This window comes from Diospyros lotus, chromosome 11, assembly GCF_014633365.1.
Source record: "Diospyros lotus cultivar Yz01 chromosome 11, ASM1463336v1, whole genome shotgun sequence".
NCBI classification, from domain to species: Eukaryota; Viridiplantae; Streptophyta; class Magnoliopsida; order Ericales; family Ebenaceae; genus Diospyros; species Diospyros lotus.
Genome location: NC_068348.1, coordinates 26,266,842 through 26,294,764, shown reverse-complemented (window position 1 = coordinate 26,294,764; position 27,923 = coordinate 26,266,842). Strand labels below are relative to the sequence as shown.

Sequence of the window (27,923 nt, the reverse complement as noted above, 5' to 3'; positions counted from 1 at the left end):
GTTTGCCTGCTTCTTTCTTGTCTTCTGCTTCAACATTGTCATCCTCAAGGGCGAGTTGTTTAGATGTCCCAGCATCTAAATCTTGTGTGCCTAGTTTGGTCATTAGAGTTGATGAGTTTACAAGGTCACACCTTAATTACCGCAGATGAAATTTCTCTCTCCCGCTCACCAATGTTTGTTGCTCATCCTCTTCCATTAGCAAACCCCAAAGATTGGGAAAGTTTGCTAGGCAAATTGAAAGGTGGGAAATGAGGTGGCAACGTCTACAAGCTATGTCATTGTAATATATTTGCACATCTCAAGTCCATGTTATCTCTTAACAGAAGGATTGGATAGGGGTAATGGCAGTCTCTTTCAGTAGTTAAAAATAAAATCTCTTTAGTGTTGATGCAACTTGCATTAAAAGATTGATTAACTACTCCTAATTTCATAATCCTTGGATTTTGGAATTGAGAGCTGATCTCGAAGTCGATTGTCAAAGTTTCAGTCGGTACAATTTATATTCTGTATTTGATAGAAATCAGACTGTAAAAACTAAAACCGATCTAATCAGATTCTGTGTTTTTTGCAGTTGACCTCAAACTCCATCATTCAAGTGCCAACCAACCAACCACCAGAAATTCTAGTTAAATTTCAAAGGTTAGGTGCGTGGTAGTTGATTGTCACTCTCAGCAACTGATGTCATGAGAACTTGTCCTCGAATTAAAATTTGAATTTGACGATAGAGTCAATTATTGTCCATCAAAGCAACCAAGGTGTATCGAAAACTATTCAAAGTTGAATCACCAAAGTGTGGCCTCTCACTGTTTTGGTGATCTATTTTCCACGGCAACTGCAATTCATTCATTCCCTTGGTTGATCCATGGCGTGTGTTGCACTCACTGAAGTGGGGATTTTTCAAATTCATCTTGCCTCCCCTTCACGCACACGTATTGAACAATTGATTCCTAGGTAGAGGGTTTGACGCCGACGACCCATTAGTCCATTAATTTAAACAACACATATAATGTCACCGTCATGTTTGAAACCAACTCCGACTCCGTGTACGCGAAAGATAAACTCAACGAATACGCCAAGCATTGATTAACTAATTTAAGTAAAGAGAAGTCAAAAAGGCCAGGACTCAGCGGAGACCTGGAACTGGAACCCATAAGAGATACAATTGCAAAGGCTGTGTCTGACTCCTGTGTGTGTTTTGAGTACAAAATATATAGGCTGGACAAGAATCAATCAGTGTTGATTTTGGGGCTAAACAATCGTGATCCCCCAATCATGGGATTGGACCTAGCTAACTTAGGAAAGGGAATCAATCACCATAATATTGGCTTTGACGTTTGATTATCCTCCAACAGAACCATTCTAGCTCCATCCACAGCCATGGAAGTAAAGATCATCGTCAATGGCTGCTGGCATGGAAAGCCTGCTTATGGTAATTGTTTTTTCTCTCATTTTCTTCCCAGTAGTAATATCACCTCTCGCAGCTGCATAGCCTGCATTCTTGTCTGACACCCTCAGGCAAGGTGATTAGCTGAATTCCTTTTCTTACATTTCCTCTGCAAATAACGTCTTTTTGTTGCAATATTAAAACTAAATTAAAACAGAAGTTGCAAGAGAATTTTGAGTAAAATAAAGACTCAACAAATTTCATAAATGAGAATGCCTATTTATAGGCTTACAACCAATCTAAAAGTGCTAAAAAATCTCAACTATATTCCGATTTTATTGGCCCTACTTTTGCTACCTGAAAATAGAAAAATATGGAGCAAGAATTTGAAACAATAACAAATACTAAGTCTAACTAAGACTTTTTCAAACTTCTGATGCAAACTCTCACGACTTCTCACACTTTTGATTGGGATTCTTATTATTTCAAAATATTTTTTTTGATGAGCTAGGTGTCCGACCTTCGCTCAAATAATTCTGGGGTGAGCAGCCTTCCCCCCTAGTTCACCCTCCAAATAAATCTGGATGTGATCACAGTTTATACACACTAGAAGTGAATTTCCGAGAAATGACTATCTTTCCCGTGAACCTAACCTTTATGTTGTGTGAACGAGACCTCCGGAGGAGTGACAGGGCCCACTATGACCCTATCTCCACATGAGTGATTTGCCTTCTAGCTTTATTATTGTCTTTTAGTTAATACTGCATTCCAACAATAATTTTATCTTTCAAGACGTCATAAGGATTCGAACTTTCGATACTCATTTTATCTTCTTTGTACTTTACGACTACATCATTCCTATTTTTAGTTAGATGCGAAGATGGCATAGGGTATGGAGAGTTGAGAATGAGGAATGCTATCCTATCTTTACCTTATCTCGTTGACGATGAGGCTGAGACAATGAAAGAGAAAGAAAGAAAGAGAGACCCGAAATAGAAAGATTAGAGGATATAAAGCCCTTTAAGAGAGAGTCATTGTGACTATTTGAACTAAACAGAAAAGAAACGATTTGATTGCGAGATTTGATGGCTAATTGGTCATGAATGGAGTGTGGGGGAGAGATTTGATCAAGAGGGGAACTAGACTAGGGCCTGGCAATGAGACACAAGAAAGAAGAACAAAGATGATAGTGGCTTGGCAAGAAATTGAATCTCCATGACAAACTAGATTGGCCTGGCAAGAGATTGAATCTTCATGACAAATTAGTAACACAGGTGATAATAGCTAGTTAGGTCTTTAATTCCAAAAATCTTAAGAGACAACAACGACAACTACTTTCTAGTTATCACCTTTCCTTTTAAGAACGATATTCAACAATAGTCTTTTTTTTCTCTTTCTCCCCCTTCCTTCTATTTTTAGGTAAGAGACCTAAGAATCAACAACACCAAAGGTGGTTGACACAATGACTAGCCACCACTAGCTTTCCTTATTTTTTTTCTTTCTTTAAAAAAAATCAAAATTCTTTTTTTTTAATGGAGGTAAAAATTATCATTAAACCATCTTACATAAAGCCAAAAGCAAGAAGCGATTGTCACAATTATAAGAAACCTCACGGGTGATTAATGAATTTTGCTCCTATTTTTTTAAGAAGGGCATTACTAAAAAGGTTGCCTGCAGGATTTTTATTATTGAAACGATTAAATTGTTAGGTTTGATATGTATAAAAAAATGCATTATGAGAAAGCAATATTGTTATTTGGATCCATATCAATGCACAAATGTGTGTGATATTGCTTAAGTAGAATGAACCCGATTAATGAAAAGATGTGAAAAATATAATAATAATGGAAAACAAGATGTGAAAATGCCACGTTTGCCGAAGTTAAAAGTAAACCACCACAAGCAGATGCAGATCCACTAATTGCATGGATCATATCTGATCTGAGCATAACAACGGAAGATTTGCACTACATTGTCCAACAACTAGTTAGTGTAAAGAGTACGTAAAACTGCCAGTTGAGAGGAAGAACAAGAGAAGACACTGTCTGTTCCTTCCAAAGAAATATAAATGATGGAAACTATTTGAAGCCATTCAAATGATATGGCATGGCCCCCCCAACCATTTACTAACAATCCTCCTTCTATGCCGCGCGCGCTATATAGAGTTCGTTTCACAGGGCCAACAGAGACAAAAAATCTGTAACCAACACATTAAGATGCAACCAGATCGGGTGTTTCTGCCTCTACCGACAACAAAGCCGAGTGTACTTTGCCCATCCAATTATCCAGCCGATCACGCAACGATTTGATCTGAGGAATACCCAAAACTCTTGGTTGCACCCAAGAAACATAAACAGTTCCCTCCACCTGATTAATTATCCCTTCAATAAGATGAACCTGCACCCCAACTCCTTGAATGATTAAATTTCGAATTGAAAACAAATACCAATACAGAATTCATAAAACGACAAAGTTAAACATGTGCACTTCTTTCAAAAAAGGAAAGGATGCACCAAATAATACTGGTAAGTGACAATTAGGATCAAATATAAAAACTATGTCCAGATAGTGAATAGAAACTCTCAAGTTTAGAATGTCAATGTAATCTGGAGCATCTAAAAGATTAGAATCAATGATGGTTTACTGCCATTTAAAAAAACCAACTATACAAGGATCTGTCATCACCAAAAGCTTAGAAGGATCTAAAATTGCATCGTCACCAAATATTCAAGTCATGATGTGAGTGACAAAAAACCAATCCTTTTATTCCTTCTATCATTAAATAACCAAATCATGGTGCAAGGGATCAAAACCAACCATTTTCCCTTTTTCTTGTAAATTTATGAACACTAGCTCCTTTCATAGCTAAAGCAAGTCTGTCCATTTACATCCCCGAGGAAACACCCAATATTCCTCAAATGGGCGGAGGAGGATCCCAACTCTGCCAATTGAAACATGGACGAAAAGATGTCTTCATGGACTCACACAGCTTCGCACATACCCCACTCACCAATCAAATTATCCATAAAATACTCAAGGATACCAAACTGTATGAGATGAAAAGCGATAAAAAAATTAAAAGCATATTTTAATATTGACTAGCATGTGAACTTGTACCGCCCGTACCTACTATGCCAGATTGCCAATTAAAACTGGGATTTTTAGCTCATACCAGCTTGTACCAGATAATTATGATTTTTTATTTAAATTAAATATTGTAATATTACAATTTAAAATTGGGCTCCTTTTAAGTCATGAAGAGTGTTTTATATTATTATCTCCCTCTTTATATATATATATATTTTATTTTCATAAAATTAACCTTCTAAAGTTAATTTTTAATTGTTAAGAATAAAAAATATATATTTACCATTCACAAAGGAGCCCAAGATTGAAAAAACAATAAGAGAACTCTTCTATTATAAATTAAACACAATCAAGATTAGTTAATAAATAATCAGGAGCATTTAAAAGATTTTTATTTTTATTTTTATTTTTATTTTTAATATGTATAATTAAGAATATAAGTGTTGACAGGAGAAGAGAATAGAATACTTGTACCGAGAGGAAATAGGATGATAAGAAGCATTTGAAAGTTTTAAAATTAAAAGAAAGCTGGGACAATAAAGATAGGATAAGAAGTTATAAAGTAGTTCTATAAAAATAGGATAAAACTATTGTTTAAGTTTAAAACCTACTCCTATCTTATCTGTTGTACCATATTTAAATTTTGTATTTTAAATCCCTATAGTCTAGGAGCAAACCAAGGCCTGCTCATTTATAAATATCTCATCTAAAGTTCAATACAAGTTGAGGAACAGTTTGTTTGTTCATCTCTGATTATACCCAAGGTCTTCCTACTTAGATTCTTTCATTTTGTTCATGGTATCAAAGCAACCGATCTTGCGGCTAACTATCTTATTCTTCCTCTTCACCAAACAGTAGTATTTCAATGGCTAGTAATCCACCAACGAGTGAGACTTCCACTACCAGCCCTACACCCACCAGAACCACACAGATCCCAGCTGTTCCGATTTCTCTAAATAGCCATACTCTTCAAATCACACAACATAAACTGAATGGGACTAATTTCCAAGAATGGTCTCAATGAGTTTTGTTGGTCATTAAAGGGAAAGGAAAAATGGGATACTTGACTGGTGCCACTCCTATGCCCGATCTTGAGGCGGCTACTTATGAAGTCTAGGATGCCAAGAACTTAATTGTTATGGCTTAGCTCATTAATTCCAGGGAGCCAAAGATAGGTAGAACCTATCTTTTCTACAATACAGCTCAATGTATAGAAATCTAGTTGGCTATTCAGCCAACAAGGCAAGGTAATCATTTAGTCACTAAGTACTACAACTTATTGACTGAGTTATGGCATGAAATGGGCCTGTTTTATGACATTAGATGGGAGTGCACTGAAGATGGACTTAAGTATAATAAAATGGTGGAGAAAGAACGAGTGTTTGATTTTCTTCATGGTCTCAATTCTAACCTGGGCAAGGTTCAAGGAAGACTACTAGGAACTAAACCTTTCCATCGATACATGAGGCATTTGCAAAGGTAAGAAGGAAGGAAAGCCGTAAGAAGGTAATGATGAATTCAATTTCTACAAGTGAGAATAATACTCAAATTCTTATTGTTTTCAGAACTTATTGTGTAATGATGGCTCATTCAACTCATTGTGTTTTTCAGAACTTAATTTCGGGGAAGATGATTAGCAATGCTGAGGAAAATGAAGGTCTTTATTACATTAATGGAGCAAACTGCACTCCTACTTCATCTAGGTTACATAATAAATCCTCTCTTTCTAACGTCTCAGATTTCAACATTCAGTTGTGGCACAAACGGTTAGGTCATCCTAGTTTTAGATGTTTGAAAATCTTGTATCCTCATTTGTTTCTTAATAAAGGGAGTGATTCTTTTCAATGTGAGTAGTGTATACTTGCTAAGAAAACTAAGGTATCACATCCTATTCATTCTTACCAACCCTCCAAGCTATTCTACTTGGTGCATAGTGAATGTATGGGGACCAACAAGAATTCCTAATCCAACCAACACAAGCTGGTTTGTCACCTTCATAGATAATCATATCAGGGTTTATTGGGTTTTCTTAATGAAGGAAAAAATCTGAAGTTCAAACAATTTTCAGAAAATTCCACCAAATGGTATGCAATGATTTCCAAACCTCAATCTATATCCTTCAGTCAGATAATGGTAGGGATATTTCTCCAATGAGTTTAATACCTACTTGAGTGAACATGGGATCATTCATCAAAGTATTTGTCCCTATAATCCACAACAAAATAGAGTGGTTAAGAGAAAGAATCGCCACCTCCTTGAAACTGCCCAATCCTTAATGTTTACAACTCAGTTCCTAATTTCTATTGAGGAGAGGCAATTCTTACAATAGCATACCTTGTAAATAGGCCTCCTTCTAGGGTTCTAAAGTTCAAGACTCTCTTGAGTACTCTTCTTGCTAGCTATCCACTTCATACTAGAATGCTTAACTCACTATCACCAAAGGTCTTTGGTTGTACAGCGTTTGTGCATAATTATTCTTTATTTCACTCCAAATTGGAACCCAAGTCTATGAAATGTGTGTTTGTTGGCTACTCTCCAACCCAATAAGGCTACAAGTGTTATTGTTCTAACACTAAAAAAATTGTTGTCTCATGTGATGTCTCTTTTCTCGAGAATCAATATTTTTATTCCTACATATCTTTGTAGGAAGGGACTTCTAATCCTAATGCAGAGCAATGTTGGGATTCTCTATTTTGTCCAGAAGCAGTTACTATAATTACTCCTACTACTTCGAGTTATGTAACAGGTCAAGGAGGAGAACAACCGGTCCAAGCTCCTAGAAAACCACCTCTGGTTTATTCTCGAAGACCCATGACCCAAAGCAAAGCCAACCATCAACTCAAGAGGAAGGTCCAATGCCTGAAGAGGATGGACCAAGGGTAGTACCAGAAGAAGATGTGAGGACAGTACTTGAAGAAGAAGAACATAGGGCAGTACCTGCAGAAATAGAAACAGAAACCTATGATCTAGATATCCCAATAGCTTGGCAGAAAGGGGTAAGGTCATGTACTAAGCATCCTATATCTAATCACTTGTTATATTCCAAATTATCTCCACAGTTCAAGGCTTTTACTACACAAGTTGATGAAATTCAAATCCCTAAGGATATCCATAGTGCTTTACAAGATGCACAATGGAAGACTGCTGTAATGGATGAAATGCATGCATTGGAGAAGAATGGCACTTGGGAGATTGTGACTTAACCTAAAGATAAGAAGGTGGTAGGCAATAAATGAGTATTTATTGTTAAATATAGATCTGATGGGAGCCTTGATAAGTACAAGGCTAGATTGGTAGTTCAAGGATTCACCCAAACCTAAGGATTAGATTATGAGGAGACTTTTGCTCCAATTGCAAAATTAAATTCTATACGTGTCTTGCTATCTCTTGCAGCTAATTTGGATTGGAAGTTACACCAACTTGATAATTAAAAATGCATTTCTCAATGGTGATTCAGAAGAAGAAATCTACATGAGCATTCCTCCGGGTTTTGAGATTGAAGATAGGAAAGGAAAGGAAAGGTAAGGTTTGTAGGCTGAAGAAATCATTATATGGACTTAAACAGTCCCCTAGGGCTTGGTTCAAACGATTCAGTACAACCTTATGTTACAATTAGGAGCACTGGTAGTCTATAAATTCACCCAAGAAACCAACGAATATAAACACTCTTAACACGCTCTCTCACCGACACAATCATACAACATAAATAGAAAGTAAAGAATTGAAAATAGTAGAGTTAGAACAATCAAACCACACAATAAGCACCGAGAATTTCTTGGTTTAGATTGATTAAAATCAGTCCTACATCCAGCCTACTCCAATCCAGAGAGCAAACCACTAGAACAAGAAATCAGAATACAAGAGTCCCTCTATTCTCACGAGATTACAAAAGCTATTCTAATCACAACCTTTCCTCTCTATCACTGCACTCGTTCAACAACATGAGACTCGAATGATTAGTATATGCGAAGCGATTGCCCTATGCCCTCATATATATAGACAATTTGGGCGGATAAACCATAACACCTTAAATTAGCTAGGATACAGTCAGGGGCAGGCTGACCATACATTGTGCATTAAACATGCAGCAGATGGCAGAAAAACTATCCTAATTGTGTATGCGGATGATATTATTATTACTGGTGATAACTTTCAGAAAATAGAGGTGCTTAAAGGACAGTTATAGCAAGCTTTGAAGTAAAAACCTAGGACAACTAAGGTATTTCCTAGGAATGGAAGTGGCAAGAAGTACGGAAGGAATTTTTATCTCCCAAATAAAATACACTTTGGATTTACTGAAGAAAACATGCAAGCTTGGCTGTAAGCCAACTAGCAAACTGCTAGAACCAAATTGAAAGAATAAAGAGGATGGAACGGAGGGTCCAGTGGACAAAGAAAGATACCAAAAGTTAGTAGGCAAATTGATCTACTTATCCTTTACATGACCAGATGTAGCATATGCAGTGAGTGTATTGAGCCAATTTATGCATTCACCCACTAGTAAATACCTTAATGTTGCTTGCCATATCTAAGATATCTAAAAGGAACACCAATAAAGGGGCTACTATTCAGGAAAACTGAAGATCGAGCAATAATGGGTTTTGTGGATGTTGATTGGGCTAGATCTATTGAAGATAACAAGTCTACATCAGGATATTGTACTAAGGTTTGGGGTAATCTTGTTACATGGAGAAGCAAAAAACAAAATGTGGTAGCTCGAAATAGTGCTGAGGCAAAATACCAAGCTATAGCTCAAGGTGTGTATGAAATCATTTGGCTTGGAAAACTAACGGAAGATCTAAAGATACCTATAACTACTCTTACAAGGTTGTACAGTGATAGCAAATCAGCAATAAATATTGTGAATAATCTAGTGTAACATGACCGGATGAAACATGTGAGGATTAATCGACACTTTGTTACACAGGAAATTGAAGATGGAGGGATCAACTTTACCTATATTCCTACTGGTTTACAAGAGGTTGATATTTTTACCAAAGCAATGGCTAAATAGAGTTTTGAAATGATTAGAAGCAAGATAGGAATCAGAGACATCTATTCACCAGTTTAAGGGGGAGTGTTGAAGGGAGAAGAGACAAGAATACTTGTACCGAGAGGAAATAGGATGATAAGAAGCATTTGAAAGTTATAAAATTAAAAGAAAGCTGGGACGATAAAGAAGGGATAAGAAGTTATAAAGTAGTTCCATAAAAATAGGATAGAACTATTGTTTAAGTTTAAATCCTACTCCAATCTTATCTGTTGTATTATATTTAAATTATGTATTTTATATCCCTATAGTCTAGGTGCAAACCAAGGCTTGCTCATGTATAAATATCTCATCTAACGTTCAATACAAGTTGAGGAACATTTTGTTTGTTCGAGGTCTTCCTACTTAGATTCTTTCATTTTGTTCAATGAGGTTTAAATAATTTTATTTATATTATTATTTTATAACTTAACAACGAATAATAGTAAAAATAGGTGACATTATATTGTATGGATTAAATTTTAAAAATAAAATATAGTAGATATAGCAATAAATTTGAAGTGGTACACCAAAATACACTGGTTATGATCATACCAATAGAAAAAATGATAATTTGCTCGGTACAAGATTGACATCTATGCTACTATATCTGCCTCTTACTGTGCACAAACCACAAATGCGAAAGCCAAAAAGAACATACGCATGCACATAAATACATATGCCGCGTGTGTGTAGAGGAGCTTAGAAACTCAAAACTCCTTTTTCCAGTCTCAAAATGATCACCACAACATCATAAAAAGAACTAATTTTAAAGCAAGTGGACTTGTCATACTCTTCCCCCCTTGGAGAAAGGCAAAGGTTAATAAGGCCATCAAACCAAAAGAGTCTACTGCCACATCCAAATCATGTAGCTTGCACTCAAACCATCAAAAACCCAACAAGTGTTCGAGCACATTGGCTAAAAACTCATAAGCCATGCAACAAACTAACAGGCCGGAAACATCTGATATCCTTTCCTATTCCTTTTTAGGGGATAAAGGCATAACTGAAATCTTCATGTTTTGTCATATAAACTTTTCAATCCCAAAGACAGTATACATCTTGAGCATATCAAAAGATACTCAATTAAACCCAAATCCAACACATAAAGCATACATCTTGAGACACTATACAACATATCGAGCATATTACTGGCAACAATACCAAGATCTGCTAAGAAAAGGTCATATTGTCAAAACCGGCAGCATTATGAAATCTTGAAGGACTCAACAAAACACTTAACTCACCAAAACAGGCCGCCCCAGCCCAGACCTCTCACTCAACTCCAAACCCCATTCAGACTCCAACCACTTGGATCGAAATACAACTACTCATAGAAACCTGCATTGCCACATCAGATATCCCCCCTACACAATTCACTAACGACACTAGACCCTTGACTCACATTGGCCACCTTATGAAAAAAGCCCATATTCTGGCCTTGGCTTTAGCCATTACAGCAAGGATTTCTGTCTCCCATTGATCTCCAAAATTTTAACAATCTTCTCAACCACTTCACCTCAGTTATTCTGCCTCAGATTCAGCCTTGAACAAACCTATGCCCCTTTATTCCTTATGCAGCGCCAAATATTTTCCAGAACTAAGGATTTCTACATAACAAACACATCTATTTTCCAACTCTAGGATAAGGGGTTTCAACTTTTAGACAAAACCAAAGTAGGAGAGTTATTCCCCTTGTATCCGGTTAAGCCACGTGTTATATTTAATGAAACCTCAAATGAGGCCCAAGGCTGGGGGGCTTCTTATGGCAACCGTGGGCTGCTCCTTGGGCGTCCACTGGAGGGCCATAAAAAGCAGCCACTTTGGGCCAGCCCAATTGTCCTGTGGCTTTTGTCGTTTTGTCTGCTGCTGTCCCTTTTGCACGATTTGATCCAAGCCATTGGTGCTGCTTTTACTGAGAGCAATCCGAGCCATTAAATCATATTATATCACGCCTCGAGATTGCTGATTCTGAGATCGCATTGAAGACGGAAACGATCGAGGGGTTTGTAGAGAGTCGGTCATTTTCTAGGGTTTTCCTTTTTGCTCTCTCTCTCGTTCTCTCTCTGTAAATGTTGTATAGATCGTCTTCTTTAGCGTTCCTGATTTTGGTTTTGATTAAAGGTAAGCTCCTAATCTGTTAGTGATTTTGTAGCTTATCGTGTAGAAAATCAGGGTTGTTTTGTTTATGTTTTACGTTGTAATCAGATTGAATCTATTTAGTGGAGTGAGCTCTTCTCACCGGAGCTCAAGTGGACGTAGCCCCTTTTTGGGTGAACCACTATAAATCTCGTGCCTCTTGTTTCTTGTTTATGTTTTCAATACTGTCTATATTGATTTGTGTTTATCGGTCAGTTCGTGTGAGTTCATCTATGGCGATTTTGAACTGTGTGTGTGCGTTTGGAGATTTTGCTATCTCTGTTTGTTCGTAACACCACGCCACTAAGAACCTGCCGATACTTGAGACCTTTTCTGTTAAGTCACATTCTCAAACTTAAAAGCCATCTACTTCTTCCAATTTCCCCCAAAATGGGGAAATGATCCAAAACCTCAATGTTGGGAAGTGCTCTCCACTCAAAATCTTCAGGTCAATCTCCCACAATGTAACACCAGAAAATGTTTAACTGTTAGAGCAATCCAAATTCCAAAATGTTGAAATGGGCAAGCTAGCACATAAAGATGAACCTTGTGCAAGTAATTGAACGTGGATAAAAGATGGAGTGGGCAAACTTGTAAGAGAGATAGAGAGGGGGGGGGGGGGGGGGGAGTGGATAGAGAATTTTGGAAATGAGAAAGTGGAGGAGAAACCAAAGGAATTTGTGTTCATGGGTGACCTCTCTGGCAATAATAAAGATAGAATGGAGGAGGCTTTTAATACATCAACACCAGCAAAGAAATCAGAGAGCAAGAAGAAATTGTGAGAGTGAAGCATTAGAGAGGTTGAGTGAAGAAATCTTGGGGATTTTCAGCAGTCAGGAAATCAGAGAGATGCTACTCCTTTGAGGAGAGACTGAGGGGATATAGGTGAAGGAGGCCAGGCAAAGAAGAAGAGAGGAGAAGCACTCACTAGGATCCAGCCAGTGACAAACAGAGGTGTGAATTGCGCATCATGCCTAGTTAAATAAAAATTTCTAGGCACTAGATCAAGACTTCTTTGCCAGTTCTTATCGAGGGTCACAGGAGCAGGCCTCCAAAGGTGCGCAGTCTGACAGTGACCCTATTCTTCAACCGACTTGAAGACTATTGAATTATAAACCACCATTTTATCTAAAAGGTCAAGCTTGTAGAAAGAAAAGTAATTTTATTTTTTACATTTTTTTTCCTCAAAATGTCCCTTGCATGTGTGGCCAGGTTTCACTGCATGTCTGATCCAAACATGTGTAACCTTTTATATATTGGGTTAGTAGTGAGGTTTGCACTCAGAACCTTTGCCTGCTCTATTATCATGTTGAATTGTTAACCACCACTTCATCTAAAAGCTCAAACTTATAAGGTAATTTTATCTTTAAATTTCTCAACAAAGACCTTCCAAATGATTCATCTTTCCCTTCTCCATGTTGGATGATTCTCCTTTTTTACCCCAATTTTAAGTATATAACATAAGAAGTTGAATTATATGATGTTTTCAAAACAAATTGTAGTCATTTGTTCCTTGTCTTTATCTCGTAATACATTAAATTTTAATTACCTTGCTAGCCTTAAGTTTACTAACAAAAATATCCAAACCTCTCATACTTTTTAAGTTCTAGAAACTGAAGTCAAATAGTTCCCAAGTCGTAGTTGGAAATAACTGGCTCTGACTCATTTTTAACAGTTTCTTACAACACAAGAATCCTAAAATATATAACTATTTTTTTCCTTTCCTTTTCTCTTCTGATAAATCAAGAAAAAATAACTTGATTAGACACTTGTATAATATGAACTTTTAAAAAAGAACAAAAGAAGCATATACATGCACACAAGCACAAAGACAACTGAATTAGATTCCATATATAACACTAGCTGATTTTTTTTTTTTTTTTTCCGCCGCGGGGGGGGGGGGGGGGGGGGGGGGGGGGGGGGTGTGTGTGTTAGGTACATGAAAACTGATTTTGGCAATACATATCAGGAAAAGGAGTGATTTTGGCACTTACTGGGAATATTTTATTGGTCAAGCATCAATAGCAAAAGAACTTACAGAAAGGCTCTTCATGAGAAGATACTCCACATCCTCTACAGTAAGCTTGGTGCGCTCTGCAATGATACTCAGTGGTATGGTTCTGTCTTCTGATGGTCGACTGCAAGGAACCACATCCTAGTTCAGTTGGTAAAATGTAAAGCTGATAGCTTTCCGGAAATAATGGCTATATACATACCTGAAGATGATTTCCATCAAACATAGAATGTTAATCTTTTCAAGAAGCTTCTTCTCATTCTCCACTAGTGCTGGTTGAGAACTTAGAGCAGCTCTATGCACATGGCATAATTCTTGATAACGAACTAAATTACCAGTGTTAAATGCTTCAAGAATGTAGTAGAGCCATTCAACCTTTGTCCCTAGAAGACTTTTTATCTGTATCAGTAAAGGATGTCAAAATTAATAATGAAGAAATTTTTTAAAGAACAAAAGGTAAGGCCAATAATGTTGTTGCTGACTTCATACCTATCATGATTAAAAGAAAATAAGTTGTTAAATATTAGGTAAAGAATTATAGGACCTTTTATTTTATCATCAATATTACCTTTATTGAATATATCAACCCTTTTTCTTATTTTGCTAGTCCAATATCTTACTTTATCTATCCTCTCAGCAGCATATCGTCAATTCAAATACCACACATATGATGTGGTACCTACCTAGACCATTTAAAACCTATCATTCTCTTGCATGGACAGTTTTCAAATTGCTAACATTCTTTACTTAGCCATATTGTTCTTATAAATGAAAAGAATAGAAAGAATGTGAAACACTGAAACTACATTCTCATGTTATGAATGCACAAAAAGAATGACCGGTATTGATCACTGCAAATTGAAAAATACATAGTTCAACAGCACATTTTAGAAATTGTGGTTTGGCCCACTCTTCAATCCCCAACCATGTAACTTACATAAAACCCAAAAAAACTACAATTTCCTAACACAAGAACACAAAGTAAAAGGCCTACAGCTGTACAGCATGCCACTCAAACCACGTTACTCCAAGTCCCAATAGAGAATGAAGGCAATTCTGGCTATACAATCAAGGCAGTGCCTTTCCCAGGTTCAAGTCTCTTTGGTTTTGACCAAAGAATATGATTTCCAGGAATTTTTATGCCTATCTGGATGCTAGTCTTGACTCATATAGGACCCTAGATCTTCACATAATGACAGGTGGCTTTGGAGGTTTTCTCTAGAGAGGGACTGTCTAGTAGGAACATTATAATGGGTTAATATCAATGCCTAGAGGGAGATTGGTCCATGGAAGCCATTTCGTTGGCTCATGGGAAGGGTGTTTTTAGAGGCTTTATGTCAGTTTGGGAGATTTTTTCCACATTTGTAAGGATCAAAGCAGGTAATGGTTCTAGAAGTAGATTTTGATTGGAGGCCTTATGAGAAGATCTAGGGTCCTTTACGGTTCTAGAACAAGATTTTCTGTGGCAATAGTCCCCTATGAGTGTTTTTCCAGATCTTTTCAGTTTTGCTAGAAGCAGTGAATCAGCATTAATAATTAATTTCATGTTTCTTCTTCTGGTTTTGTTTCACCACCACTTTTAGAAAGAAAATTCCAAGATTAGGAATTGGATTCTCGAACAGTGTTTCTTTGGGTTGCCTGATAGCATGGTCCACCTGGTCAGCTTAAGGGCAGTTGGGTTTGGCAGCCTTCGGCAGGCAGTTCTTTCTCTCTGAGTTCCTTCTATGATGTTTTGTGCAACTGCAGGAAGCCCTTCCCTCACAAGGCTATTTAGAGATGGATTATTGGAACCACTCCCAAGAGCAGCTTTCTTTGTTTAGCTGGCTGCTTTCATCCTTACAGTTGATGACATGAGAAAAAGAGGTCAGGCTTGGTTGATTGCTGCTTTATGTGTAAGGCCTGTGAGTAGTCTTGCTCATTCGTTGCTCAGGCTCTAGAAAGATATGAGACATCTTTCCTATGATTGAGTTCCAGGGAGTAATGCCTGTCTCTGTTTTGAGTTCCTAGTTTGGTTGCGGTGTGGGAATCCGGCATCTAAATAATAAAAAAAAAAGTTTTAGTTTCTTCCTCCATTTTTTGTTTTGCCGGGTAGTTAAGCACTAACATGTGAAAAATATAAGCATAACCTAGCTGAGGATGTTATAATAGATGTGGGTCATACAAGAAAAAACATTAGAAACAAAAATTTTCATAATAAGAGGTTGAAGTGATGCCAATTGAAGATAAGATGCACAAGATGAGATTAAGATGGTTTGGACATCAAGAAAAAGAGCACCAGACGCACCTATGAACAAAGTGGACATAAGGAAAGATTTTGTAACAAGAGAGGTAAAGGAAGACCAAAGAAACATGACATGAGATATAATGGCCATGGATAGGGAAGATTGAAGAGCTAGAATCCGTAAAACCAGCCCCATCTAGTGGGGATAAGGCTTGTGATGATGATAATGTTCTTTTTTGTTTTGTGGAACTGTGGAAGGTGAGAAATAATAGAGCTTTCAAAGGGCAAAGCACTCTACCATTTCCTTAAAGGCCCTATTTTTTTCTTTATTTTTGTGGACTTCTGGCTTGTTCCCTGTTTATGTTTCATCTTTTGCTCATTTTCTCAATGAGTTTTATTAGGCCTCTTCGGCTTTCTTTGTCCGGTAAAGGAAGAGCCCCCTCTCTGGAAGCTTTTTTTTTTTTTTTTTTCAAGAGAAAAGAGTTATATTTTCTAAATGAGCTCTATTATCCCTCTTGAGCCAACCCTCTAGTGAGGGAAAGGTCAAGTACATTAATAAACAAATAAATTTTTATATTTTGAATGGCATAATAAAGTATCAAAACTATATTCCTAACTCATAAATATGCATTTAAAACTCATAATCCAAAATTCCAAATGAATAACTCTAATCTAGTTACAACCATCCCATAAGTCCTTACTCATTTCAAATCCAAACACCAAGAGGTCCAAAATAAGTATTTAATATTAAAAGAAAATAAAGACTAGAGCTAGGAACATAGTTGTTAAAGGCGCGCCTAGGCGCAAGGTACCTTAAGGCGCCAATTTGGCTCCTCGCCTTGCATGGTGAGGCGCCGAGACGAGAGGCGCCTAGGCGCGCCTCATGAAACTTAGTTTTAATTAAAACCTGGGCAGCTCAATTCCTCCCCTCTTGTCAGTTCCAGCATGTATACATTACAACATATTTACATTTCTTTTGTTTAAGTAAATGTCCACATTTTCTTTTATTTATATTTTACCTTCTATTTACTTTAATACATAAATGTAAATAAGAAAGTACCCCCATTTGGATTCAATAAAAATATCTAAAAATCAAAATCCATAATAATAAGAAAATAAAATTTTGGTTTTAGTACAAACTCGGGATTTAGCGATTTTACCACCCCCAAAATACATACCTACTATTTCTTGAAAAATTCATTAAAAATCATTTTAATAACAATGAGTATTAGCTATCAAAATACCAAGAGATAATTTTTCAAAATGGAAACATTTTCCTATATGTCTCCTTATAATGCACTAATCTTCCAGACTTAGAAAAATAGCATTTTTCAAAATGAAAACATTTTCTTAATTGTGGACTTATAGTGTTTATATGTTTGTTTAGAACTTTGCATGATGATTGGTACTTGTTTGAGTTTAAGACTTTAAGTTTGAACTTTGATGATGTTTTTAGTTTAGAATTTGCATGATGAATGAATCAACTTTAATGTTGTTAGTTTAGAATTTGAAGATAATGAATCATTAATGATATGCATGTATTATTATTGATAATTTGATAGTTTTTTATGATTTTACAAGATTTTGAGTTTTTTTTTTCTAAAAGGTGCACCTTGCTTTGCAAAGGCGCGACAAGCTCCAAGACCCTTTGCGCCTCGCACCTTTCAGAACTATGGCTAGGAAATAAATAAACACAAACTGAAAAGGATACAAGCGTGTCAAAATTCAGTCGATGCTCAAAGATAAAGAGGATACAAGCTTGAAGAATGAAGTGTATGGAAACTGAAAAAGTTGTGCGATAAAAAAGGTGGAAAAACTGAAGACACGTGCAAGTGGAAAATTGAAGAATTATTAGAAAAACCCTTGTTTTTAATGTCTTCAAAGTGTCTGCAGAGGGGGCATGCATATCCTATGTGTGTCCCTCCTATGTTCTTAAAAAAGTGTCAAACACACCATGTGGGTATGTCCAACACATATAGGTGGTGTGCCAGCGCACCCAACACACCAGCGACACTGGCATGCCATCTCCTAGGAAATGTCCATGGTTCTTAGGCAGGAAAGAGCAATATTTATGAAAGATTAGATTCCAAAATCCTGTCACACATAAAACAACCTCCATGGCCTAAAAAGACCACAGGAAGGATAACACTAGCCCACTGCACCATTCGAACAATTGGCATAGACGGCTTTGCTGCACTAAAAACATAACATGAAAAATCCATCTAGACCTTTTCACTTCCATTTGACTATTGATGAAAATATATTTAAGCTCCAGTGGTCACAAAATATAGATCGACTTCTTCACATCTTCCACTTCTTAAAATTGATAAGAACTTGTCTTTGTAAGGTCCTAGAATCCTTAACCTACTGCAGGAGGCTGTCTGGAATCATTGATTTATATTCAAGTACATTTAGCTAAAGGTTACAAAGGCCATCATTACCCTGCCCAAGGTTTGATCTTATTTAATTAAATCACAAATTAAGTCAAGCTTTCACTAAATCTTGGGCAAGTGTAGTTTTCCAACCTGACCAAACAGGCCAATGTCCCATGACTCCCATCCCCATCCAATTACAGCCAAATACAAATACAACCATATTGCATGCATAACACAAATGGAAAAAATTGAGTCAAGTCACTTGACACAGCTTCACAAGTAATGAGTGGTGAAAGAAAATATTTAAACAGTAAACAACACATTTAGCAACAGAGAAGCTTAAACAATTATAACACAAGAAAGCAAAAATAACTAACAGGAGATGTACCAAAAAAAGAACAAGAATACATTCAAAATGAACTTACAATTGGATGCGCAAGAAGTTCCCCAAAGTTGTATATGTTTTCTCCAAGCAATGCAGCTAAGGACAAATCAAATGCCAAATCCTAAAATAAGACAGAATTAGAGCCTCAATAACCACTAAGGAAACAATGAAAAGCTCAACAACTCATGCATGCAATCCATCAAGGAAACATTAAAACTAGTCGAGACAATTTACTAAAAGAAAACAATGATTTTATATTGGAGATTCTTATTCCACTAGATTTTAATAGACATCTAATAGTCAAATGTCACCATGAATTCAAATGTAGACCGTTTGAAAATCAAAAATATGGAATTGATTTCAAAGTCACAAGAAGAAACGAAAGAATTAAAGAAGAGCTGTGTATGTATCCATAAAAGACTCTCTACAGAAACTATTTTTGCACTTGTTAACACTACTGGATATCATGTAGTGCATGTTCTCCTTAATTTCTCACATTTAGTTTGGTTCAGTAAAAATTTTGGTTAGAATAACTGTTGGTTGGGCAGTATGGGGTTGACATTTCACAACTGCAGCGCAATGTAGTGCAGTGTGCATGGCTGGGGAAGGGCAATCTAGTTGACATTTGGGTGGGGTACCCCATCTCCCATCCATTCTATCCTTTGTAGCCATCTCTATGTATAAAGCCTAAACATCATCAGTTCATCATCCCTGCAAGAATAGATCTTACCCACGTGTACTGATGAATCAACCAGCATGTCTACAAATATTGACAGAAGCTAAATCCAGCTTTTGCATCATTTGATTTTAGATGTCTGCTCAATCAGAGGGTTGGAAGTAACGGAATAACATTTCAACTTTTTCAATAACATTTATGAGCTTACTGGGACTTCTTTGAAGGGGGATACAGGTAAATCCGTAAATAAATAATGGCTTATTCTAAAAATCAAAGCAACCAATCTATTAATATAAATCAGAAACACAAAGATCCAAGTACATATCGGAAGCAAGAGTGGTTTTACAGATTAACAAAATCCCTGTCAACTCAAACAATAAACTGATTGGTTTCGTATCTCCTCGTTTAGATTTCTAGGCCTTGGTGAATATAATTAAGGCTGATATTTTAAACAACAATAGTGAACTGAAACCACTATCCTTGAGTGCAACAGTGCAAGCAATATCATGCTTCACAGACACTAAATATTTACGTCAGCAAGCCTTTTCTTATTCTCTGTATTCATTTGTAGTGCTTTTGTTGCTTTCCTTTCTAATCCAAAATATACCCACACATTTTTCTCATGTGAAGAAAACTCATCCTCATCATCAAACAAAAGCATATATGGAAGTGCTGAAAATGTGTCTGTCATGACCCAAGGAACAATAGAAGGGCATCATTGTAATAGGGTTGCAATAGTTTGTTAGGATATTTTTCTCTTTTTGTCTTTTCCCTTTTTGTCTTGTAGCTTAGAGGGTTAGAGAGCTTTGTCTGGCAGCTAAGTGAGGCTATATATATATATTGCTTCAGCTGTAAGAAGAGAGCATGCTGAAAATGAATTGAATACTCTCTCTCTCTCTGTGTGATCTCCTCCCTTATCTTCTTGCTGTTCTCTCCCTCCCAACTGATCTCTTCCCCAAGTTCTTCTCTTATTATTCTCGATCTTCCTTTCATACCCTAGCTCATCTCCAAGGTTCATGACAGTGTCTTAAACTGACAATGCACCTGGTCATTCTACCAGAAAAATTGTTTTAATACCAAGAAAATATAAGTACATCAGAAAGAAACATGATTTTGAAGTATCCATTTGTAAATAACAAATTTTCAAACTCCAGAATTTTGTTGTGTTAAAACAGCCCTAGTGTATTACAGCATACAAAATCATTGCATATGTACTGAAAACCCGTCTAACCAACACACTTGGTTCTTAGCAGGAGAAAGAGCATTTTCAAGACCAATGCATATTAAAATTCTCTCTTAATTTTTAAGTAATTACAAGAAATAAATAGAATAACAATTGAAAAAAATTAGAAAACTATAGCAAGTGCAGTCCAAGAAAGCAAGCTTTACAAATATCCAATTGTAAATAACTAATTTTGACCTTCCACAACTCTATTATATAGAAATAACCACAGTGCATGACTAAATGAAATCAACAAAGATAAATATGGACCTTTTTAAAAAAAAAAAATTAAAGGAACAAGTAATTGCATACCAGCTTAAATGATTCAGATAGAGACTCCACTGATGTGTATGCCAGATAAAGAAGAGCACTTTTGTAAAATTCAGCAAATTCCTGGTTAGATTTATGGTATTGTGATGAAACCCAATAGTAACTGGCATACACAGATGGATCAATATCAGTCATGCTGTCAAGTGTGCTCTTCCCACCTTCTAAAAGTTTCTTGCACTCCTTTTGTTCGCCTTTCTCAAGCTTTAAGGTAGCTATTTGCATTTTAATGTAAACAACTGGTTCCTCAATGCGAGTCTCTCTAGTAGCGTGAAGCTTCTCAATCACACCTTCTAGATAACTAATGGCAGCTTCTTTATCTGGATACTGCCGAGAGACTACGACAGCAAAATGTGCAAGCTTAAGAAGATTGATCTTGGTTTCAAAGTCAGTGATGAAGTTATGATATAATTGTATGAGAGTATCACCAGCCTGAAGATGATAGGAAACATAAAGATGTCAACCACACATGCATGTAGAGAGAGAGAGAGAGAGTATGAAGGCATAATTATATGTTTCAACATGTCTTACAAACAAAAGCAACTTGCCAACACAATCAAAATATAAAGAAAAACAAGATTCATATTAAGTGAAAGTGAAAGTGAAAGTAATAACTAGAAACTTTACTGCATGACAAACATATTTTGCATGTCAAAAATAGTTGTAGTTCTTCAAAGTTGTTATTGCTTTTAGTTTAATGATTTGATGACATTTATGTGACAGCTCACTGTATAGACACCAAATCCCCACTCTGAAGGGATGTGCACCACAATGCAGGGGTATCACATACCCATTCTTCCATGTTTTTCCAAGTTATCACATGTCAAGTAGGGTAGTATGACCAAAAACCCATACAAGGACTATGCTGTGTCCCTAAAGTCAGAAAAACTTCCCAATGCACCCTTTTAAGTCATCCAGAACAAAGAGGACATGACATTTGATTTTTGCTTTTCAGCTTTTAAAATAATTGACAATTGTCCTACTATTTTAATTAACTTAAATCAATAGCTCCGTCATCTTCCAGTCAGGATTGTCCTAGTAGTACGTCTATGTCCTTTCATGTTAAGAACAAACTGTAACTGTATGTCCAAGTCCTATCTTTCATGTTTGTAGTTCCATAGAGTACAAGGTATTTTCATCCAACATACATGTCAATATGCAACTAAAAGTCCTTTTCTGCAAATAATATAATAGTTTTCTTTGTATGAAAATTAACTAATGAAAGAGGATGGCAGATGCAATTTGTAACAGCTTGTCTTCAAGTGGTACCCCTTGGTTGACCAATCAAAGCTTATGTAACCTGACAAGCACGTCCACTAAAGGGTACCCTTTTTTTTTGGATGGCAACACATCCACCTTAACATGATAACATCCTCATCTTATTCACACTTATATTTTGTACAAATTAGCATTTAACTGCCCAACGTTATGAGCTATATGACAAATATGGTCTTACAATTATTAGATAAAACTTCTTGTTTAGCTTTAAAAGGATTTTACAATCTCACAGAATGCTATATATACTATTACACTTTAACCATCCTACCAATGATTCTATGAGTAACATCCTCAACAATCTGACTTTGTTTTGAACAATTTATCTGAGATATCTATGCTAATCCTTTTTAGGAATAATTTGATCTTCAAGTCTCATCACATCATCCAAACTTCTATTTTTGAGTTTTTTCCAAAATTAATTCTCACACTAAAACTCCTCATCACATCACTTCTACAATGCCTCCAATCACCCCGGGTTGCAACAGTAACAAACCAATAGGTTTCTTTAAATGAGACACTGCCAAATCAATTTCTTATTTCAGGGAGAAACCATCAAGGCAGTTTCTTCTATTATCTTTCAATGCCACTCTTCTGACTCAAAAGCTGCCAGTTAGTAGAGATGATGTGTCAAGGAGTTTTAGCTTGGAATTACTTTTGCCTGGGTTTTGGTTTGTGGAATTTTTTTGTAAATGGTTTCAAATTTTGGGGAAAACAAAAGCTCTATTTTTACTGTACTTACATTCCATGTGTTCACTTTTCGGTTTACTCAACTTGAAACATTTAGATTTTAAGGTGTTCCTCCATAATTCAAGATTAATACTCCAAAACAATACACCAAGGCACCTCTAAGGCAATATCATCTACAAAACATACTCCAAGGTACCTCTTCTCGGATGTGTTTTGTGCGTTCATCCATCACAAGAGCAAAAGGTCAATGCTCAATGCAAATGTTTGATGTAACCCAAGTGTAACAAAACAAGTTCTCCATATCCCCTCCTCAAGAACTAACACAAGTTTCTACTTTATGATGCATGCCTTTAGTAACTTGTAAGTTTTGCCTAGAATTCATGATATATGACAATGATTTTACATTGACTTATCTACTGTGTAATGGAAACATTCCTCCTTTGTTTGAGCTTTGTGCCATTTTGAATAAAAGAAATATAGCAACACTAAAAGTGCTGAGAGAATCACTCAACCAACTGGTAAAGTCCACCTATTCCTAAGCAAAAGAAGAAAAAATAAATTCTTAAAAGAAAACTCATAAGAGGAGCTATAAAAGACCAAAATTAGAAACCCATTGTGAAAATGAGAGCCTCTAGCAAAGTTGGGTTATTTGTGTGAATGGTTGTTCTTTGAGCCATCTTGACCATTGATGATACAAGGGAAACACAAGCAAGTGGTGCTAGATTCGTACTACTATTGATGAGCAAAGGCGAGACAGTGGACCATATCCTCCTACAAATTACCCACTGACTGGGAGGTTTAGTTTTTTATGTTTTCCAATATGAGCCTATGCCAACATCAAGTTTTTATGCTTGCGGCATAAAAGTTACCCATCTACTCCACAGAGGTCAATTTGGATGACTATCCTTTTGTGAATTTCCGGGGCCTTTGCCTTTGGAGAGAGAAACAAAAGGGCTTTTGGAGACATGGAGTATTCAGTTTTTTGTGTGTACTTCTTTATAAAAAAAATTTGAAGATTTTACTTTGCTTCTTAATTTATAGCGGGAAGCCAGGAACTATTGGTTTCTTACCTCTTTGTTAGTTCAATATGTGCCCCCTTAGGATGCTTTATTACAAGATTCACCCCCTTGGAGCAATTCTTTTTTATTCACATATTAACTATCAAAAAGAAAAAGCTTCATTGCTGATCCTGCTTGTGTATAAGGTTCCTTGAGAGATCTAAAACAATGAATTCCTGCACAACTTTTAGAAATTTGTCTTCCCCTTTCTTGCTTCAAGCAGACCATGTAGCTTTTCTTAATTTTGAAATGGCACTAAAACCCATCCTTCTTCAATAGGTCAGTGAGAGAACGGCTAATGACGCCATACCCTTTAACAAACCAACAGTAATAGCTAGTTAATCCCAAGAATCCCCTTAATCCCTTAACATTATGAGGCCTTGGCTCAGTGTTCTAAAATGTGCTAGACGCTAGTCGGGCACCAAGCTGGGGCCTAGCTTATATTAGATATATATCTAACATATAAATAGAAAAATATATATATATCTAATATATAAATAGAAAAGAAAATATATATATATCTAACATATAAATAGAAATAGAGAAATATAGATATCTAATATATTTAACATATAAATAAAAAAGAAAATATATATATCTAACATATAAATAAAAAAAATTAAATAACATAATAAACCCTAATACTAACACCCAACAGCGTGAGAGAGAGAGACCCAACAGCGCCAGCGCGCGAGCAAGAGAGAGAGAGAGGGGGGGTCGGAAGTGGAAGTGGAAGTAGAGATGGAGCTTGACAGCAGCGGCGGCGGCGTTGACGCAGCGAGGATGCGACAACAAGGATGGAGCTTGACGACGTAGAAGCGGTGAGGAGGTCGCGATGGAGCTCGAGGCAGCGAGGAGGTACCAGCAACGTTGAGGCAGCGGCAACCTTGGGCTGAAAGGAGTATGAGAGGGCGACGGCTGAGAGGAGTAAAAGAGGCTTCGGAATCGACGAAAGGTAAAATTTAAACACAAAAATTAGGCGACCCAAGCTAAAAGGAGTATGAGAGGGCGACAGCTGAGAGGAGTAAAAGAGGCTTCGGAATCGACGAAAAGTAAAATTTAAACACAAAAATTAGGCATCCCAGGCGGCCAGGCGCCGCTGCTGCCCAATTAATCGGGCCGGCGCCTAAAGGGGCCACCTAGGCCATATTCGCGGCGGCCAGGGGCCGCCTAGCGCCTCACCGGCGCCTAGGCGGCTGCCTAGGCCGATTTTTAGAACACTGCCTTGGCTAAGCAATCATTGTTGCCACCTTGCTAGGGTTAGTACTCACCCCTGCTTTTGATATAATATGCCCTAGATATTCAACTTCTTGTTGTACAAAAGCACATTTCGACTCCTTAACATACAATTTATTGAATCTAAAGACCTCAAGGGTGATTTTCGGGTGGTCTAGGTGTTGGGCAAAAGTGGGGTTGTAGATTAGAATGTCATCAAAAAATACCAAAATAAATTTGCATAGATATGGCTCAAAAATCTGGTTCATCAATGCTTGAAAGGTTGTTGAGGCATTGTTGAGACCAAAGGGCATTACTATGAACTCATAATGCCCTTGGTGGGTTTTGAAGGCTGTCTTGGAAATGTCTTTAGGCCTCATCCTAATTTGATGATAACCTGATCTTAGGTCGAGTTTGGTGAAAACATAAGCATTTTTAAGCTCATCAAGTAAATCTTCCACATTGGTATGGGAAACTTGTCCTTGATGGTCATGGCATTGAGTAGACAATAATCAACAAAAAATCTCCATGAACCATCTTTCTTTTTGACAAGTAACACAAGTGATGCAAATGGGGTATGGCTTGGTTGGATGATAGACTTTTGCAGCATGTCCTTAATGAGCTTTTCAATTTCAGCTTTCTGTCTAGGTGGGTAACGGTAAGATCTTAAATTAACAGGCTCTATATTTGGTTTAAGGTTAATGGTGTGATCATAGGGTCTCTTAGGGAATTTGGTTTAGAAAAGAGGTCCTTAAATTCAATCAAAAGCATGTTAAGGGAGTTGATTTCCTGTACCTGCCATGGATCTTGTGAGTTGCTGCTCATAGTTACTGCCAACTCCCCTTCTTGCTCCCATTTCTCTCAAGTGGGTTCCATGGCATGGATGGAAAATAGCTGTGCCACATGGGAGAATTTGCTCCTAAGCATCCTCTGTAACCTCTTTCCCAAAAGATGATCAACAAGATGACCCCAATAAATCACAATCAGGAATAACATAGGTGTCTGTATCCATATCACGACATGATCATCCATGTGGAAGGAATCTATTACTAGTTGACAATAATTCAGTCACGCATATTACAGGTATCCAGTGTCTTATCAGTTACCGTTGAATCAAACTTCAAGGACTCTGACTAATTTTCTCTAACACAGGAAGGTAAGGAGACCTTCCGACATGTACTAGAACTTGGATAGTGAAACTCCTAAAAGCCTAATTATTACTTGACTTAATAGCATTCTTTCTCAGTTCAACGCTAAAATCATTAGAATGACATGATTTCAAGGTTCTAGCTCCAGAAGCCCCGAATTTCTACTGACCCTCGTGATCATCGAGCTTCAAATAGGGAAGTACGATCTTATCGTAGACATGTCAGTCGTTAAGAGGCATTTCCGACCTAAAATTCTTTCAAGTTCAGTCAGGTTTTCTATTTCTATAAACATAACGAACAAAACGGAAAATTCAAACTTCATTCACATCTCGCACCTGCAGCTTCTCAGAAACAACAACGCACCCAATTCACCATAAGAAACAAGACCCCAAAATTCCCTAACTTCAAATAATTATAGGAACCCCAATCAAATCCAAATTAAACGAATAAAAGCCCTAAATTTTCAAAATCCGAACTCTCCGCATCATGCATACATCGAAAGTGGACATGAGAAGAAGTGGGAGAGCACCGGAAGGGGGAAGAACGGAAAGAACCTGAAATACGGCGAGAGCGACGAACTGTTCGAGTTTGAGGGTGAGCTGGTGCCAGAGCTTCTTCTGATACAGGTCTGCGAGGGTATTGTACCAGTCGGCAAGCTCCGGATGGTCATTGCGGAGCGAATCCAGGTACTGCAGGGCCGCCATTGCTGCAGATAGCTAGAAAATTCTTGAGAGAGACGGATAGAGAAATCTGAGACCAGATTGGGTCTTCTGTAAAAATCTCTATAAAACCTCTCTCCCAAATCCCCCCCGTCCCGTTTCTTTTGGCGGAAGAAAGGAATGTAGACGAGAGAGAGAGAGAGAGAGAGAGAGAGACGGTGGGGGGGGGGGGGGGGGGGGGGGAGAGAGAAAGGTTGAACTTCAACCTGGGTTTTGATGGTAATTAAGAGCATAATAATGGGCGAAATTGAAACAAAACCGGATCGGGTTGACCCATCGCCTGAGATGGGTTTTGCCCACATAACATATGTCTCATTTTGAGGTTAATTATTAAAAAAAAAAACCTTTTTACTGCGTTTTAAATTATAGATTAAATTTTAATTTTTTTAATACTATCACTAATATATAAATCGCAACAATTAACTCTAGTGACTTAAAAATTTACAAATAACTCTTGACATATTTGTCATTATACAATCGCTCATGCTTTTAATTATGCAGGAGAAATAAATTATAAGATGTGCATTTAGGAGGTCAGGAATCGAATTCAAGACACATCAGAATGACATCAGCATATCGCTCGTCCATCCTTTGCCACCCAACTTATGCCCTGAAAGCAAAATTTAAAATAACTCTTATACCCATAATTTTATTTTCATAATTATTTTAACTTTAAATGAAATTAATTGAGACTAGTTGCGAATACATTTACATTGCTAATTAACAAAATATTTTTAATTTATATCAAATATACATCATCATCAATCTACCATTCAAAAAAGAGCATTAATGTTGATATGTTCATCTCATCTTATTTAAATCATCTCATTTAAATTATATGAGTTTAAAAATATAAATTAGGCAACTAAAATGGTGTAAAATGCCACTTCACTTCTATTCAAAATATGTTGAATCAAATTAAATATTTCAGTGAAGTTAATAAAAAAATTTATAACCAA

The 27,923-nt window shown here is 36.8% G+C and overlaps 1 protein-coding gene across 2 annotated transcripts; it reads right to left on the bottom strand.

The window, feature by feature from the left end:
- Window positions 1-3,197: 3,197 nt before the first annotated feature.
- LOC127813086 (26S proteasome non-ATPase regulatory subunit 13 homolog B) lies at window positions 3,198-27,122 on the bottom strand. 2 transcript variants are annotated; one of them, XM_052353824.1, is made up of 6 exons: window positions 26,800-27,122; window positions 20,845-21,291; window positions 18,675-18,755; window positions 13,856-14,052; window positions 13,678-13,777; window positions 3,198-3,781 (listed from the first exon to the last, which is right to left on the bottom strand). In XM_052353824.1, exons 1-6 carry the CDS (start codon window positions 26,947-26,949, stop codon window positions 3,596-3,598), a joined length of 1,161 nt encoding a protein of 386 aa, XP_052209784.1. In that variant the 5' UTR covers window positions 26,950-27,122; the 3' UTR covers window positions 3,198-3,595. The 2 variants fall into 2 exon arrangements, with proteins under 2 accessions (XP_052209784.1, XP_052209785.1); XM_052353825.1 differs by having other exon boundaries at window positions 3,641-3,781; window positions 13,634-13,777.
- Window positions 27,123-27,923: the final 801 nt, after the last annotated feature.

Bases quoted from the DNA above. Each gene is read 5' to 3' on its own strand.
- LOC127813086 (XM_052353824.1), bottom strand. From the start codon at position 26,949: ATGGCGGCCCTGCAGTACCTGGATTCGCTCCGCAATGACCATCCGGAG. The intron at 21,292-26,799 runs GTTCTTTCCGTT...TATCATCTTCAG, and splicing joins TCGCTCTCGCCGTATTTCAG to GCTGGTGATACTCTCATACA. The intron at 18,756-20,844 runs GTATGCAATTAC...GTCTTATTTTAG, and splicing joins TATCTGAATCATTTAAGCTG to GATTTGGCATTTGATTTGTC.